The sequence below is a fragment of the Malus sylvestris genome, chromosome 9 (genome assembly GCF_916048215.2).
Source record: "Malus sylvestris chromosome 9, drMalSylv7.2, whole genome shotgun sequence".
Taxonomy (NCBI): Eukaryota; Viridiplantae; Streptophyta; class Magnoliopsida; order Rosales; family Rosaceae; genus Malus; species Malus sylvestris.
The window spans coordinates 6,306,032-6,322,881 of NC_062268.1; the positions used below are offsets into that span (position 1 = coordinate 6,306,032).

Genomic DNA, 16,850 nt, shown 5'->3' on the forward strand with positions numbered 1-16,850 from the left:
GGCTTCCCATCAGAATTACTTCTATACTCAAACGTTATATGATAATCATAATATAACAGACATAAAACTAGGAAATAGGTCGATTACTTGCACCCCAAGTAACTTCGGACTTCTTGTTATCAAAGACTATCGTGGATGGGTTAAGTCCACATAAGGTTCTTTTTATGCCTTGAGACCAAGGACTTTTGAATGATCAATCTTACATGCACAAGGGTTTATAACCCAGATCTAATTTAAACTATGAATACATATATCAATCGGATTCAAGAACTGAGGAGTCTTTTAATCATCAGCTTGCTAGAAATAACTTGGATACAAATGGAAGTATACAACATATTACTAGACTAATGACTGAAAAGACAAAAACAAAAAGGGTCGGGCAAGGTTTCACCTTGTCGGGCAAGGTTGGTCGTCTTGCAACTTCCTATCTTTGTGATTTATAAAGGGGCTTGAGAGTTTAGAAAGAGGGATAAGGAGATGAGTTTACAAAAGGAAATCGATACTACAACAAGTTTAAGACAAGGTAGCAGAGCTATTACAAAGGGTTTGGGTGAGGGTTGATCCCGAAAGGGATGAAGGCTTGGGCTGACTACAGCTTCGTTGAAGGCAAATCTGGCTTTGAGCAAAGTTTGTGCTTGTATTTGTTTGTTTGATTGAGTGTCCTTATCTCTGATTTCTCTTTCTTCTTTTATAGACACTTCGGCTTGGCCTCCTGTAGCAGTAATCTTGCTCGAATGCAGCTTGAATGACAATGACTCATCAGCTTTTTACTTGTACTGCCACTGTAAAGTGCTTTTGGGTTGATTAGCTGGCTGGTCTACACCACTTAACCTCTAAGTAGGTGAGCAAGTGGTTCAAATGGCCTGCACCTAGTCAGAAAAGGGCCTTTCCTGCTTTCTGGGCTTTAGCTGGGCTTCGAGCTTTTCCCCTTCTAGACCTTCTTTTGGGCCAACTCCTTCTTGAGCCCAAAGTTCAAGTTTTAACCCAAACAAGAGTATTGGATGATCAAGATTCCCAAACCTAATATTTACAGGGTTGAACCAGTTTAATTAATTATTTGTCATGGGTTTGTCAGTAAGTAAACTGTATGATGTAATTATTTGAATACATGATCTTAGTTGGGTCCAATGGAAATGTTTTTTTTTTCAAAGAAAACCTCGACGGTACGAAGTAATTTTATTGATAACGAAAAAGAAGTTACATCTAGTCAGGGGGACATAAACCTAACCTCTCATAATGGAAATGCTATGATTGAGCACCGTTTTATTGACATTATGATTAAGCACCGTTTTATTGGCATTACATAATATCTAAAACATCTGCATGATAATGTAATTTAGTTTACATAGGGTAGGCCTCAACAATGGATGCTAAAGCTGGAATTTTGATGACTTTGTAGCGAGGGAAACCTCCTTCTTCCAATATATTCTTCCATTCAGTCTCAGTCCTCTCTCTTCCACCTGACGCGTGTGCAATCATCAATAAATCAAAGACCAATCGTGTGTCATCCAGAATCCCTTCACCATTTGGCTCTAGAACTATATCAACAATAATGATCTTCCCACTTTTTTCGGGTATTGCTTTTCGACAATTCTTTAAAATCTTGATGCAATCATTGTCACTCCAATTGTGCATAATTCGCTACATTAATCAAAAGTTAATTAGTTCGTCATTTCAAATTTAACAAATAATACTATGTCTAACTAACAACGTTTCTTCAAAACCAAGAGCTACGAGATCACCCACAAAAGGAAAGAAATTTATACCTACAAGGCTACAACCAAACCATATAACTGGAATGTAAAAGATTTTATGGTGACTTACCTTCATGAAAACTGCATCAGCATTTGGAATACTGCCCTCAAACATATCACCACTTACATGTGACACACCATGGTACACCGGTGCTGTGGCTACGACATGGGGCAGATCAAAATTGAAACCTTTGATGTTGGGATAGGACTTGACAATCTCAGCCACTGCACTTCCAGTCCCACCACCTACATCCACTAACGATCCCACACCATCAAACCCATGTTCATAACCTGTGAGTATTGCCTTCATCACAACCCTAGTAGTACAGGCCATACCATCATTGAACAATTTGTTGAACTCTGGATTTTGGGACGCATAGTCCCAAATCTCAAGTCCATGGGCCATCTTAAAGGCATATGGACCTCCTTCTTTGACGCATTGGCCGAAATAGTGCCAAGGGGCCATTAGGCAAGGGTGATTCTCCATCATAAGCATTGGGGCTAGGCTCAGCTCTGCGTTATGTAACAACCATCTTGATGAGTGTGTCAACCCGTAAAGTGGTTCCCCACCATCAGATGGGTGATGTATGGCAAATATATTCCGGCGGACAAGAAGTCTCATGATGCGTGTGAGGTACGTCATGTCTGGGAAGGGTGCTATGGACGAGGCTACTTGGGACAAAGTGATCATAGGCTTTGAGTTTGAGGCACCATCAGTAGGACTATGGGAGTGTATGATATCGGCAATGCGTAGCTCCACAGCACATTTTAAGGCCATGGAATCAGCAAAACCTAACATGTACTTCCATATATCTGCTTGGCCTCTTAGGCTTGCCTCAACTTCTGTTGCTTCCTGCATTTCCATCTATAGAGCGCTTTTGAAAAGATGTGCTAATTACATGAGTTATATAAAGAAGGGAAACATATATTATATAATCTCAATGATGTATCCGAGTTATATGGATAAGGGAAAAAAATATTATATAATCTCAATAATGCTGAAACCTTTTGGTAAAGTGTAATGCTCAATTGGTGGTGCAAGTAATGTTGCAATTAAAACTTATCTTTTCTTTCTCTACCTCAGTTTTTTCTCTTCCTCTTTGATGAACCCAAAAGCATCTGAAGAAATCATTAGATAGTACTGTATCATCACGTCAGCTGTTATACTTTGATTAAATTTTAGTAATGATTCCTTAACTTTAACTCAATTAGAGCAATAGTCTCTCATCCTAGAAGTGCTCTTAGCAACACAGTTATACATATATTTCTATTCAAAACCGATCACATGATTGAAACAATAAACTTGTAAGTCTGTGTCATCCATTTTCTTATTATATATTTTGTAATATATATATATATATATATATATATATATATATATATATATACAGTTTTCAGAAATTAATCATCATCTAGGATCCCTTAATTAACTTCCTTAAACAATGTTGGAAGTAGCTTGTTTTTGTTAGCTAGTGTTTGTTACAGGCAACACTTATCTTGGTTACTTGTGTATTTCAGTTTCAAACAATTCGGCAACACTTTATTTTGTTCTTGTTAGCTAGCAGACGGTAGACTCATGAAGTGGGGGCAACTAGGATTTGTTTTCTTTTCCAGAATATTATCGTGATATATGTATAGGTGGAAGACCACGTCAAATAAATATGCAGAAAAAACATGTTGCAGATGGGTCCCCTTTGGAGCAGGTTGCTTGCTTCTGATACTGTTTAGTGATGGAGGAGGTGGGAAATGGATCATCTCCGAATCCCTTCTTCTTAATTCACCAAATCAAAGAATCCATGCCATTGAAAATTGATTCAACGGCTGAAGTTATTATAACTTTTAAAGTGGGTCATTGTTTATGGCCATTTGATCAAATTTCAATGGCACGAATTCCCTGATTTGGTAGATTAGGAGGAATCCGGATCCCTTTCCGAGGAGGTGCCTAAAAATAAAGAACAATACTTGGTTACTCAAAGATGAGGATGAACTCATACTCAAAATTCTTAGTGTTTAAATCGCAGAGCTTTGTGCTTATGATCAGAACTGTTCATATTATGAATCACATTGTAAAGATCATCTCTGCAAAAATTAAATAAAATTAAGGTCGTTTAGTCAATCTATAACAAATAAATAGACGGTTTATAATGCTTTTATCAATAATGTTAATTTGTTTTTAAATAATTTGATGACTAAACAACCTTAGTTTTAATTGATTTTTTGCAAAGGCGATCTTTCTATGGTGATTTATAATATGAACAGTTATGCTTATAAACATAAAATTCTATAAATTGACAACTAACAATTTTGAAAAATTTTAAATAGGAGTTTCTACTCATATTTGAATAGCTAAATATTGTTCGAAAATAAATCCAAGGCACATGGATATGTACAGTGACATTGCGAGAAAGTTCTACAGATAAACGTGGCACCACTACCTTGCAGTTGCAGACTTACAAAAGCATCCCTGGTGTCATTTTCTTCTTCTGTAACCACGACATGTCACAAAAATATTGCAGAGAAATTCAGTAATTAATTTATTATAAAACCTTATTGACACCGAAAATGCGACAGATCTTCATTTTTACTTCAGCCAGAGCAATGGTAGTAATTGTTCAAAATTTTACTTTGAATTTAGCATCTCAATCCTTAGAGAGATGTGACAACTTGCTTATATTATTCATTATTAATCGCACAATCATTGTCTATATGATTTGAACTCGAGATTTTTTCAAGGTGAGATGAGTTGATTTGTTACGTATATATTGGATGGAGTTGTGCCCTACTAACTTAAAGACTCAAATCGTGCTTAATGTGATATCATCAACAACTTTTCTGAACAAATAACAACTATAAAGCTTTGGTTTAGCTAGCCTCCATCATAATTTCAATTACTTTAATACTATGCTTATTTCTAAGTTCACATGGTAACACGGTAATCAAGATTTTCTCTTTAGCAAAGTGAAAATTAAGTATCGCTAATATCAAATCATCATTCCGAGCCATCCATTAGGTTAATTAAGCTAATTCTAGGTTTGAAATAGTACAAAGGTAGTTGAAGAAAATGAGATAAAAGTGACTTCTTTTTGTTATTCAAAAAGGAAGCATAGAAAGCGTGAAACATGTTGCCAAAAAGACACATCACACCCCAAAACTTTGTCTTCTAAACTAAGATTAAATAAATGTCTTAATCTTTTGTGTTGTTATCTGCACAAAATTCGGATGCATATGATCTCCTACATGTTCATACACATCACTGTTAGACTTATCACCTACAAAACACAATGCCATAAAGCTACTCGTCAAACTGGAAGGGACCCACTCTCATTTTCAATCTCAAGATCAACTCATTCCCACATCAACGCTGTGCTGGATGTCTATCTACTTGTTCATACTGTTGAGTAATTGCTGACAAAAAAAAAAAAAAAAACCCTTAATGTTGTAAAATCGACAGTGGGTGCAGTGGAATAAATAAAATAAGACACAAAATTTACGAGGTTCCTCTACAGTCAATGTGACTGGAGTACGTCATCGGGGCAGCAGTGATGCTTTCATTATAATTTGGAATAATAGGAGTACAAAGATAACTCTCTCTATTATCTCCTCTCCTCTTCCTTTCTTTTCTCTCTTCCTCTCCCTTCCTCTCTTTTCTTTCTTTCTTTTCCTTCCTCTCTCTCCTGTGAACCCATATCACTTCATCTCCTTTTCTTCCTTTATATAAACAAAAGAAAGCATTATTCACTTTACAATTTTTCCACAAATGAATAGTGAAAATACTGTGCATAAATAGTAACAAACTATTCATGTGGGCCATCCACATATTATCACAACACTCCCCCTTGGATGGCCATAAGTCTTTGATTAACTCTTTAAAATCTTGATCTGTTTTGAATGTTTCCCCTGATTAGTATCTCCCATTGATTTCAAATCATTTAGGCTGATCGTTGATAATTCTGCTTCAGTCTCTTAGCGGGGAGAGTTGCCGAAAGAGGTGCTTTACTTGTTGTTAACTTTCCACAGGCTTTTTCTTGAATTGGGCTGTAGGACTTTCTGCTAGACTTGCATCGAAGATCTGAATTTACTCCTTTTATCCGGAGTAGTTTGATTCAAGGGTGGTGGACACTTGATCTTGAATCGGACTTGTGATTTCTTCAAGGACTTCGAGGCTTGATCTTGAATGAAATTGGACCATGAGGAGCTTCACGTGACAAGTGATCTTCGGCTTAGTTGGGGATGAATCAGCACGTGTTCATTACACTTGTCTCCACATGCTTCAATGTATCTTTTTCACTTACCTTACTTGCTCCCCTGGCTTAAGTAGTATTTTCCCTGGTTTTCCCCTATGCATGTGTGGCATATTCTCCTGCAGTATTTGCCCTCTGATGCAGGAGTAGAATGCAACCCTTGCATTTTGATGGTTCATCACTTCTTGGTGACTGGAGATCCAGCTCCAACAACAGTTGTAGATGACTACTCGAGAGCTAGGTAAGCAATCAGGAAAGGTTTCAGGCAATCGTTTCCTTATCGGGAGTTTGAGTGGAGGTTCCGACATATTGCTTTCTTTATCATTATCTTTGCAAGTAAGAACAAGAACAAAGGAAAAGATATGGAGATTGCATGATATGAGATACTCTTGCTTTCGGCCCTGAAGATATGAGATAATCTTGCTCTGGTGTGACTTGTTTGAAGAGGTATTCTCGGAGAGGAAGAAAACTGAGTATTTTGAGATGCTTTGTTGAAGATGCATTCTCGGAGATGAGGAAGGGTTGGACATTCTTGCAAGTCTGCCTTGTTATGGAGAACGGAGGTCGACATATATAGAGATTTCTCAATAGCAAGTGCTGGTGCTGTGCTTTTACTCTTGTCAACAAATGTGGTGTAATTAGAACAGTAAGATTTACGCGTTTTCAACTTTGTCAGAGATCTTTGACAAAGTTGCACGCGATATCCGAAAAAGCTGAGATTACGTCTAAAAAATGCCAACGAACTTTATTCAGAAAAATCTGGCTTTTGAAATTTTGAGAGCCATGCCACTTCGATCTTTGAACAAGTGGCTCTGTTGCCTCTTCTTTTATAAAGACATCAATTGTGTTCAAGAGTATGCTCATAAAATTGCTGCTTGAGAAATTTCCCCCATCTTGCACTTCTGAAATTTTATTTGACCTCTTTTTTCCTTCATCATTTCTGAAAATGACTTGCCCATCTAACATTTGCTTGGATTTGAGTATTATGAGTGATACAGATGAGCATCATCATGATAACATATTGCGCCCGTCCTTCTTATCTTCTAATGGTCATCTTACGGTTGGGGACTCTGTGATGAGGAATAACATAACCGCTACTGTGGTAGCTAGGAGTTTTCTCACTTCAAAGGATAACAGAATCCTTTCAAAACGGTCTGACGAGTTGGCCGTTCAAGACTCCTTGGCTCTCAATGTTCAGTATGCTGGCTCTGTTTCCAATATGGGCCAACGCCTACTTGCTTAAACTCACCAAGTTGAATCATTGATAGCTGAGGTGGCAAGTCTTAACCAAGAGATTAAAGGGCTCAAGCACGAGAATAGTGTTACACGTGCTTGCAAATAATTACTCGACGAGTATGAAAAGAAAGCTCAACCAGCTGCAGGAATCCAAAAGTCGGATTCAAAGTGATCACCAGAGGTTCGTTGCTAGATTCCGAAAGCAGCTGATGCCTTCCCCTTCTGGTGTTTTGCCAAGTACTGGGGTGCCACTTGATCAATCTCCAATGCCTCCCCCTTCTGGGGTACTTCCGAGTACTGAGGCTTCACATGAGCAACCTTTATGAAGGCTCTATCCTGTTTGTTTGTTTTAACTCATGTGTATGTACATATCTGTAATTTCTTGGAGATATTAATAGATAAACTTTATTTCATTCCATGTATTGTGCCAAATACAATAAAGCATATACTTTATTAAGATGTGGTACTTCTGGACCAAATATTAATTTATCTTTACCTTCACGAAGATAAATGATTATTCTTAGTGTCTACATCATTTGAGTATTCAACTCATAATCTTCAATCCATATGGTTCTTTTAATATCATAAACATCATGGGTAAGATTCGTGTTGGTAGATTGTTCGATCTGCAGTTCGAGACAATATTTCTCTCAACATTTTATAATCTTTCTTGACTCTTCAGAAGTCTTAATTTAATATCATCAACTCTTCAGGAATTCTAATTTAATGTCATTGACTTTTGCAAGAGATTTTAGTATGTTGCAACAATATCATAATGATAGTACCCACTAAGGCAATTTATACCATCCCTTGGTATTGAGTACATATTTTATGCTTTACCCTTCGGAGGCTTGCTTCAAGCAATTTGAATCCTTCAAGAATTTTCTACACTTCATGACACATTTTCCTTTGGAATTTATACAAAGCAATTTGCTCCCATGTATACTTGAGGGATTTACTTATGGAGATATGATGTGGGCGACTCACAACCCTTCATATATAATTCTCCATTTATATGAACTCGTTTACAAGAGTATAATTTCAGGTTTCAATTAGTAAACTTATGTCATATCATGTGAGTGTATTACACTGTATTACAAATGCCCATATGTAACCTTCTTGATTCAAAATCTTTTGGCTATTTGTATTGTATTCAAATATATAGGTCCATTTTTTCACGTTCTTACAAAATTGTAATGGAATTGCCTTTCTCCATTTTGGCCAATAATTTTCCTTTTGTCGACGAACAAAAGAACGTGACTCGATATTAATACAACTCATTGATGAATTTATTAGCTACTTATAAAAACCAAAATTACCATTGGTTATCATCAATCCGTGATCCCATATTCTCATGTGCATGCGCATGCATAAAAGCTTTTCATTTCTTTGGATATCCATTGCCTCTTCAAGGGCATTACACTATATCTTCCAGGATAGTCATAATTTAGAGAATGTTGATCATAACCTCCTCTTGAGCGTTATAGAGCTTGGATTTTAATCTCCACTTCCGGGGAGTTAAGTCATTGGAACCTATACGTCTATCATGCTACATGCATGAGACATCAATATTCCCATGTCCGTGGATTGTCCTATTTGGGATGTGTATCCATGCGGCGACTGTCATGCTTCTGGCATGCAACAGTTATGCTTCGAGAATGCAATAGTTCAGTAGTGCTATATTCTTCTTCTTTCAAATGACTAAACCTTTTGAGTCTGAAAGTCTGCCACGTTTCAGACGTGCAACAGATAAATCATTTACTGTCTCATTATTTTGTCCAACAGAGACATCAATTCTTGTAGGCACATTTGCAGCAAGTATATATGATTTCATCACTTTTGTTGCATCATTCAATTATTCCTATTTCATTTTCTCATTGATTGCTTCGTGAATCAAAATAAGACAAATTCTCTTCGTTCTTCTGGAACAATATTTTCTTATCATTCTTCTGGAATGATATTTTCTCATCGTTCTTCTGGAACAATGTTATTTTCTCCCCTTAATGGCGGGAAAACTGTCTTATCAAAATCATAGTCCGCAAATCATGAGGTAAATATATCTCCAGTCAAGGGTTTTAAATGTTGAATGATAGATGGTGGATCAAATTCAACATAAATTCCCAGTTTGTATTGATACTTTATTTTAGTACGTTGTGGCAGTCTTACAGGCACATAGATAACACAACCAAAAACTCGTAAATGTTAATGTTTGGCTGGTGCCCAAACACGAGTTGTACTGAGAAATATTGATGGTTGACAACTAGTCTCAACCAAACTTAATAATGAATTATGTAAAATTACATGTCCCCATGTCAAAATTGGCAATTTCATTTTCATGAGCAGAGCGCGGGTAATCAATTCCATTCGCTTAATAAAGGCTTCTGCTAAACCATTTTGAGTATGGACATAAGGAACTTCTGGTCCTTATTTAATAGTCTATAAACTGAGACTCTTATGGCTTTTATTACAATTAAGTTAAGGTACTGCGGCACTTCAAACTTACGGTACTCATCTAGGAACTTCATGTCCTGATCTTCAGGATCAAATGACTTCATACCTGATCTTTTTGCGTGATGGAACTTCAGGCCCAATCATTTTTATATGATAAGGATCAAGAAATTGCAGGTTCTGATCTGATCAATGAACTTTAGGTCCTATATATACTCATTGTAACAAAAGATAAGTGCAATAAATAAATTAAAGCAATAGGCGGTAATTCCAACCATAATGAATAAATTGCATTTAAGTAAATAAAGCTTGTGACAAGGGCTTTAATTCAACACCATCAAAACTTAAAGCAAAAGGCGATAAAACCGTCCATGGTAAACAAATTGCTTTAAAGTAATAAAGCTTGTGACAAGGGATTTGATTCAGCACCATTCACATAAATATCAAAGCTTTAAAGCAAAGGGTAATAATTCTACCCACTGTAAATAAATTGCTTTAAATAAATAGAACTTATGACATGGGCTTTAAACCAACACCATGCACATAAATATGACAAAACAGAAAATGCAATGATTAAGTCCTCATCTTTTACTTTTTCTTTTTCTTGGTCTGCCACTTCTTTTGTTTGATTCCTTTTATTTTTATTTTTATTTCACAATTCTGAAGTCATTTTGGTTACTCAGTAAATAATAGTAACAATAAGTTCTAATTGGTGTTCCGCCTCCGGTGAGTTTCGAAAAAGTCGAAACAGTTCTCATAAGTTTTGTAGTCAAGAGTGTCTGCAACTTATGAGAAGATCAAACCGTTAGATTTAGTTCAAATTTTAGTATGATATGGATAAGAGGATACCAAACAACTTTCGTGAAGAAACAATTTCGATCTGAGCTACCGAAATAGAGTTGTGGTACTCATAAGGTGGCTGTCCAGTTTTATGCGGAAATTGGAAACTGGTTTGGTATTTCAGACATCTGCGACGATCGCACCGTTAAAGTTTTCTGAAATTTTGATATGTTGTAGATACTGAACGGATGAACAACTTTTAAGAAGAAAGTATTTCAATCCGAGGTCCATAACTTGGAGTTTCGAGGCTGTTTACACGGCTGTCAAATTCTTTACGAATTTTGAGTCTGTACTTTTTTGCTTCTGCAAAGGACGATATACAGTCATGCAACAACATATATATATTTGCTTCAGGAAAACCAGTAGTACAAAGATTTTAAGATGAAATGAAAAGATTTTCTTATCTGTGAGATTCCAGCTGAAGGAAGTGAATAGGATTTGTGATGTTGTGCTTTCCACTGTCACAAGAGCTTCTCGTGCTGATAACGTGTTGTAAAATCGACGGTGGGTGGAGTGGAATAAATGAAACAAGACACAAAATTTACGAGGTTCCTCTACAGTCAATGTGACTGGAGTACGTCATCGGGGCAGCAGTGGTGCTTTCATTATAATTTGGGATAATAGGAGTACAAAGATAACTCTCTCTATTATAAAACCTCATTGACACCGAAAGTGCGACAGATCTTCATTTTTACTTCAGCCAGAGCAATGGTAGTAATTCTTTAAAATTTTACTTTGAATTTAGCATCTCAATCCTTAGAGAGATGTGACAACTTGCTTATATTATTCATTATTCATCGCACAATCATTGTCTATATGATTTGAACTCGAGATTTTTTCAAGGTGAGATGAGTTGATTTGTTACGTATATATTGGATGGAGTTGTGCCCTACTAACTTAAAGACTCAAATCGTGCTTAATGTGATATCACCAACAACTTTTCTGAACAAATAACAACTATAAAGCTTTGGTTTAGCTAGCCTCCATCATAATTTCAATTACTTTAATACTATGCTTATTTCTAAGTTCACATGGTAACACAGTAATCAAGATTTTCTCTTTAGCAAAGTGAAAATTAAGTATCGCTAATATCAAATCATCATTCCGAGCCATCCATTAGGTTAATTAAGCTAATTCTAGGTTTGAAATAGTACAAAGGTAACTGAAGAAAATGAGATAAAAGTGACTTCTTTTTTTTATTCAAAAAGGAAGCATAGAAAGCGTGAAACATGTTGCCAAAAAGACACATCACACCCCAAAACTTTGGACTTGGATTGTTTGCCCCTCCCATTTCGGTGCCCTTCCCGTGCCCTCCTGTTTTGTGTGGTCACGGTTAAGCCACGTCAACATTTTATATTGTTTTTTTATAAAAATAATAAAACAAAAAGAAATAGTAATATAAAATGTTGACGTGGCTTAACCGTGATCACACAAACAGGAAGGCACGAGAAGGGCACCGAAATGGGAGGGCAGACAATCCAAGTCCCAAAACTTTGTCTTCTAAACTAAGATTAAATAAATGTCTTAATCTTTTGTGTTGTTATCTGCACAAAATTCGGATGCATATGATCTCCTACTTGTTCATACACATCACTGTCAGACTTATCACCGACAAAACACAATGCCATCAAGCTACTCGTCAAACTGGAAGGGACCCACTCTCATTTTCAATCTCAAGATCAACTCATTCCCACATCAACGCTGTGCTGGATATCTATCCACTTGTTCATACTATTGAGTAATTGCTGACAAAAAAAAAAAAAAAACCCTTAATGTTGTAAAATCGACGGCGGGTGCAGTGAAATAAATGAAACAAGATACAAAATTTACGAGATTCCTCTACAGTCAGTGTGACTGGAGTACGTCATCGGGGCAGCAGTGATGCTTTCATTATAATTTAGAATAATAGGAGTACAAAGATAACTCTCTCTATTATCTCTTCTCATCTTCCTCTCTTTTCTCTCTTCCTCTCCCTTCCTCTATTTCTTTCTTTCTTTTCCTTCCTCTCTCTCTCCCGCGAACCCATCTCACTTCATCTCCTCTTCTTTCTTTATATAAACAAAAAAAAGCACTATTCACTTTACAATTTTTCCACAAATGAATAGTGAAAATACTGTACATAAATAGTAACAAACTATTCATGTGGACCATCCACATATTATCACAATACTCCCCCTTGGATGGCCACAAGTATTTGATTAACTCTTTAAAATCTTGATCTGTTTTGAATGCTCTTCCTGATGAGTATCTCCCTTTGATTTTCGTTAAAGTTCCCTTGTATATATGGTGAAGTGCCGGTTGTCACTGAACTATCACATCAATAAAAAATATCTAACTGAATTATTTTTTGATAAAATAAGTGTCCAAATTCGTTCAAAGTTGTTAATTTCATTTTTACTATTATATTTAAAACTATTTTATCTAATTTTTCTTTAATTTAAGTCATTTAGCATATTTTAGATTGTAATACTATCATTTTCTCGTTTATAAACGTTTAACATTTCATATAGGTTGGTTGCTAACAACTAATTCACCCCTCTAAAGTTAACTTAAATTATTTATTATGTAAAATTATCAATTTACACATAAATGCTTATTTAGTAACAAAAATGTCATGTCACCCTTGTGTGTGCATATATGTGTGTGTGTGTGTAATGATGGCAAATTGAAATGGGAGGAGACACATGATGGCAGAAAGGACATACATAACGCGCAGAATCCAGAGAGTAGAGAAAAGTCGTGAAGGTGTGAGGAAGAAAAAATAATGGGAGGGGACATATGATGGCAGAAAGGACATACATAACGTGCGGAATCCAGAGAGTAGACAAAAGTCGTGGAGGTGTCAGGAAGAAAAAATGATGGGGTGAAGAAAGTAAAAGTGTGAGTAACCCTTTGAAGATCTAAGTTCCAAATGTTACTTTAGAAATCTTAATTGTTTATAAAAATTTCACTTTTTAACTTTGCGGAATTGGGTATTTTGAGTAGATAATAGATAAGAGTTGAACCAAAAACCTTTATTTGTGTATGTTGTGGTCCTTTCAAATGTTGGAATAAAGTGTTTGTCACTGTTAAAAGTAAAAACACTTCTCTCGGACCTTTAAGAACAAGTCCACACATAAGGACTTTGTACCAGCATCCAGCCAATTTATCTATCCCAGTGAACAGTAATAGACTCCAATGAATAGTAATAGGTCAATGCATCTCCACCCCTATGCGTTGGCACCCAGTGAAAAAATACGTTGACACAAACGATCTCCACCCCTACAAAATGCACTGGCAACCAACCTATTTAAAATATTTTTAAATTTTTTCTAAAAGAATAAAAAAATAAAATAGTTTTAATTTCGGATAGGATTTTTAACCAATCTTGTCACGCCATGTGTCATTATCCGAACGTACTATTTTATGAATAGATTTCCGCTAAGATTTTCAACCAATCCCGACGTGCCACGTGTCACTTCCGTTTTACAATAATTTAGCCAAGATTTCGATATGATTTTCAACAAATCACATCATGCCACTTGTCATTATCCGAACGTACTATTTTGTGGATAGATTTCCGCTAAGATTTTCGACCAATTCCAACGCGCCACGTGTCATTCCGGTTTACAATAATTTAGCCAAGATTTCGATAAGATTTTCAACCAATCACGTAGTGCCACGTGGCATTGTCCATAACCTCATCCTTTCTTTTTTTGTCTATATAAACCCAGAATTTATCCTCACACCAAGCTTAATCCTTCTTTTTAGCTCAGAATCGTTGTTCATCGTTTTCAAATCTTGAGTTCTTATTACAATGTCTTCTTCAAGGAGAATGTATAAACAATTGCAGGAGTAACAGAAAAGGTTGTTGGCACAACAGGCAGAATTGGCCAATCTCAAGGAAGGTGGAGGTGGAGATGAGGCTTTCTTCATGGAGGAGCATGAGGATGATCACCATAGAAGGCAGAGGGCCTCACATTCCCGCCGTGTCATTGAAGCCGTGGGTCAGATAGCCAAACCTAGACGTGCTGCAAACCTCGATAGAAAAAGGGAAAGACGAGGTAAAGATCTCTTGGAAGATTATTTTATTCCCAACAGTATATTCCCTAATCATGTTTTTAGAAGTCGTTTTAGAATGCAACGAAGTTTGTTCAACAAAATCATGAGTGCCATTTGCAACCTTGATTCATACTTTGTGCAAAAAGATGATGCTTTTCATGTTTTAGGTCTTCTTCCCGAGTAAAAAATTACGGATGCCTTGCGAATGCTTACATATGGAGCATCTGCAGATCAAGTGGATGAGATCACGAGGATGGGAAGAACAACTGTTCTAGAGTTCCTGATGCGGTTTTCCTCTGCAATTGAAGCCCTCTACACCAATGAGTACTTCCGGACACCCACGCCAAGGGACATGCGAAGGCTTCTGAGGAAGGGTGAGATGCGAGGCTTCCCTGGCATGATTGGAAGCATCGACTGCATGCATTGGACTTGGAAAAATTGTGGCTTCATTTGGCAAGGAGCTTATGACGACAGAAAATGAGCCAAAAACATCATTTTGGAAGCAGTGGCTTCATTTGATACATGGATTTGACATGCTTTTTTTTTGGTGTTCCAGGAGCTCAGAATAACCTAAATGTCCTTGCCCAATCCCCAGTATTCGACGAACTATTGCAAGGAAAATCGTCGAGATGCACATATTGGGTTAATGGTACCCAATAAGAGGGATCATACTACCTTGCAGATGGCATTTACCCAAGATGGTCAACGTTTGTCAAAACAGTGCCACATCCACAGACTGAAAAGGAAAAACACTTCGCAAAATGTCAAGAAGGGTGTAGGAAGGATGTCGAGCGTTGTTTTGGTATCCTGCAAGCTCGTTGGGCGATTATCAGGGATGTAGCTAGAATGTTTGATGTCGAGGCTCTTCGATCCATCATGATGACGTGTATTATTCTTCACAACATGATTGTTGAAGATGAGTATGATTATGATGCCATCAATGAATACGAGCTGGATCTGATCAACAACTCACGAACACGTATCTACTGTGCTCATGACAATCCTGAAGATCCCGTGCGACACGACCCGTTGGAACGGGATGGACGTTACAATGAATTGATCGTTCAGTGGTACACGAACTTGCAAGAGCCATACTGGCACGTAACTCGCCAGAATGACTTGATTGAGCACTAGTGGGGATTGCAAGAAGGTGAAGATAATTAAAATGAGGCTTGTGGTTGAAGAATAAAGTGTATTATTTTTTTTAAGTTTATGTAATTCTATGTAGTGTGTTTTGTTTTTAAGTTTATTTGGTGAGTTTATGTAATCTTATTTCATGTGTTTAAATAAAGTACAAATATAAATAAATAATTACATTACAATTGCATAATAAATTAAATAAATATAAATAAAGTTCTAAAAATAAATAAGAAATAACATAAAAATTACATAAGAAATTAAATGAAGTTCAAAAGAAAAAAAGAAAAAACATAAAAATTACATAAGAAATTAAATAAAGTTCAAAAGAAAAAAATAAAAAACATAAAAATTACATAAGAAATTAAATAAAATTCTAAAAAAAATAAGAAATTACATAAAAATTATACAAAGTCTCTGGAGCTAGGATATGTGGTGCTAGGATCTTGGTTGCTATGATTTATGTAGCTAGAACACCCTTGACTTGTTTCCGCATCTCTTGCACGCCTCCTTCGCACGACATCTTTTTTTTTTTCCGATGTCCAAAAATATTTTGAATTTAGAGACAGTCCTATTAGAGACTTGCTCATAGTGTCACGATCTGCTTGAGCCATCCTTTCATCTCTAAGCATTTCATTTTCTCGATGAAGTGCTTGTCTAACCAGCTCGTTCTCTCGATTAACTATTTCTCTTTGTCTCTCAGCCGCTACATCACAGGCCTTAGTAGCTGCTATTATTACTGCCATAGCAGCAACTTTTTCCTCATCTCTAGCCTTTTCCCGTGCCATGTTCAGTTCACCTTGGCGAGCAAGTTCCTCCATATATTTAGTGTAGTCATTTTGGGAAGAATTACCTTTTTTCTTTGATGCCTTTTTTACCTTGAGGCCTGAGGGACTGACGAGTCGGTTGGGTCTCGGGCACTTGTTCAGGCGTCCTTTTCGTGTCTTCAAATGTGTTGGCTTCTTGTTCGGTCATGTCTGGTTCTGGCGAACTATGTAGACCCATGCCGTGCATGACAACTTCTGGACCGGTTGCCACAATTTTGTATTTAGGGCAATCTTTGACAATTTCCCAACATTCCCATTTGTTGAATGATTTGTTCTGGTTATTTGAATTGTAGAATGCTTGAGCTTGTAGTGTCTATAAAAATGTG

At 36.6% G+C, this 16,850-nt stretch overlaps 2 protein-coding genes and 1 long non-coding RNA gene across 3 annotated transcripts in view; 1 reads left to right on the forward strand and 2 right to left on the reverse strand.

The window, feature by feature from the left end:
* LOC126634628 (ankyrin repeat-containing protein ITN1-like) overlaps window positions 1–16,850 on the reverse strand; it is a 62,125-nt gene that overhangs the window by 22,256 nt on the left and 23,019 nt on the right. The gene's annotated exons all lie outside the window — the stretch shown is intronic.
* Window positions 1,164–3,113, reverse strand: LOC126634627 (xanthohumol 4-O-methyltransferase-like). The gene is made up of 2 exons (XM_050305161.1): window positions 1,825–3,113; window positions 1,164–1,641 (listed from the first exon to the last, which is right to left on the reverse strand). The coding sequence occupies exons 1-2, from the start codon at window positions 2,617–2,619 to the stop codon at window positions 1,342–1,344; spliced, it is 1,095 nt and encodes a 364-aa protein (XP_050161118.1). The 5' UTR covers window positions 2,620–3,113; the 3' UTR covers window positions 1,164–1,341.
* Window positions 14,295–15,874, forward strand: LOC126634639 (uncharacterized). Its single transcript, XR_007627407.1, has 2 exons — window positions 14,295–14,562; window positions 14,728–15,874. It is a non-coding gene; the product is annotated as an uncharacterized LOC126634639 (long non-coding RNA).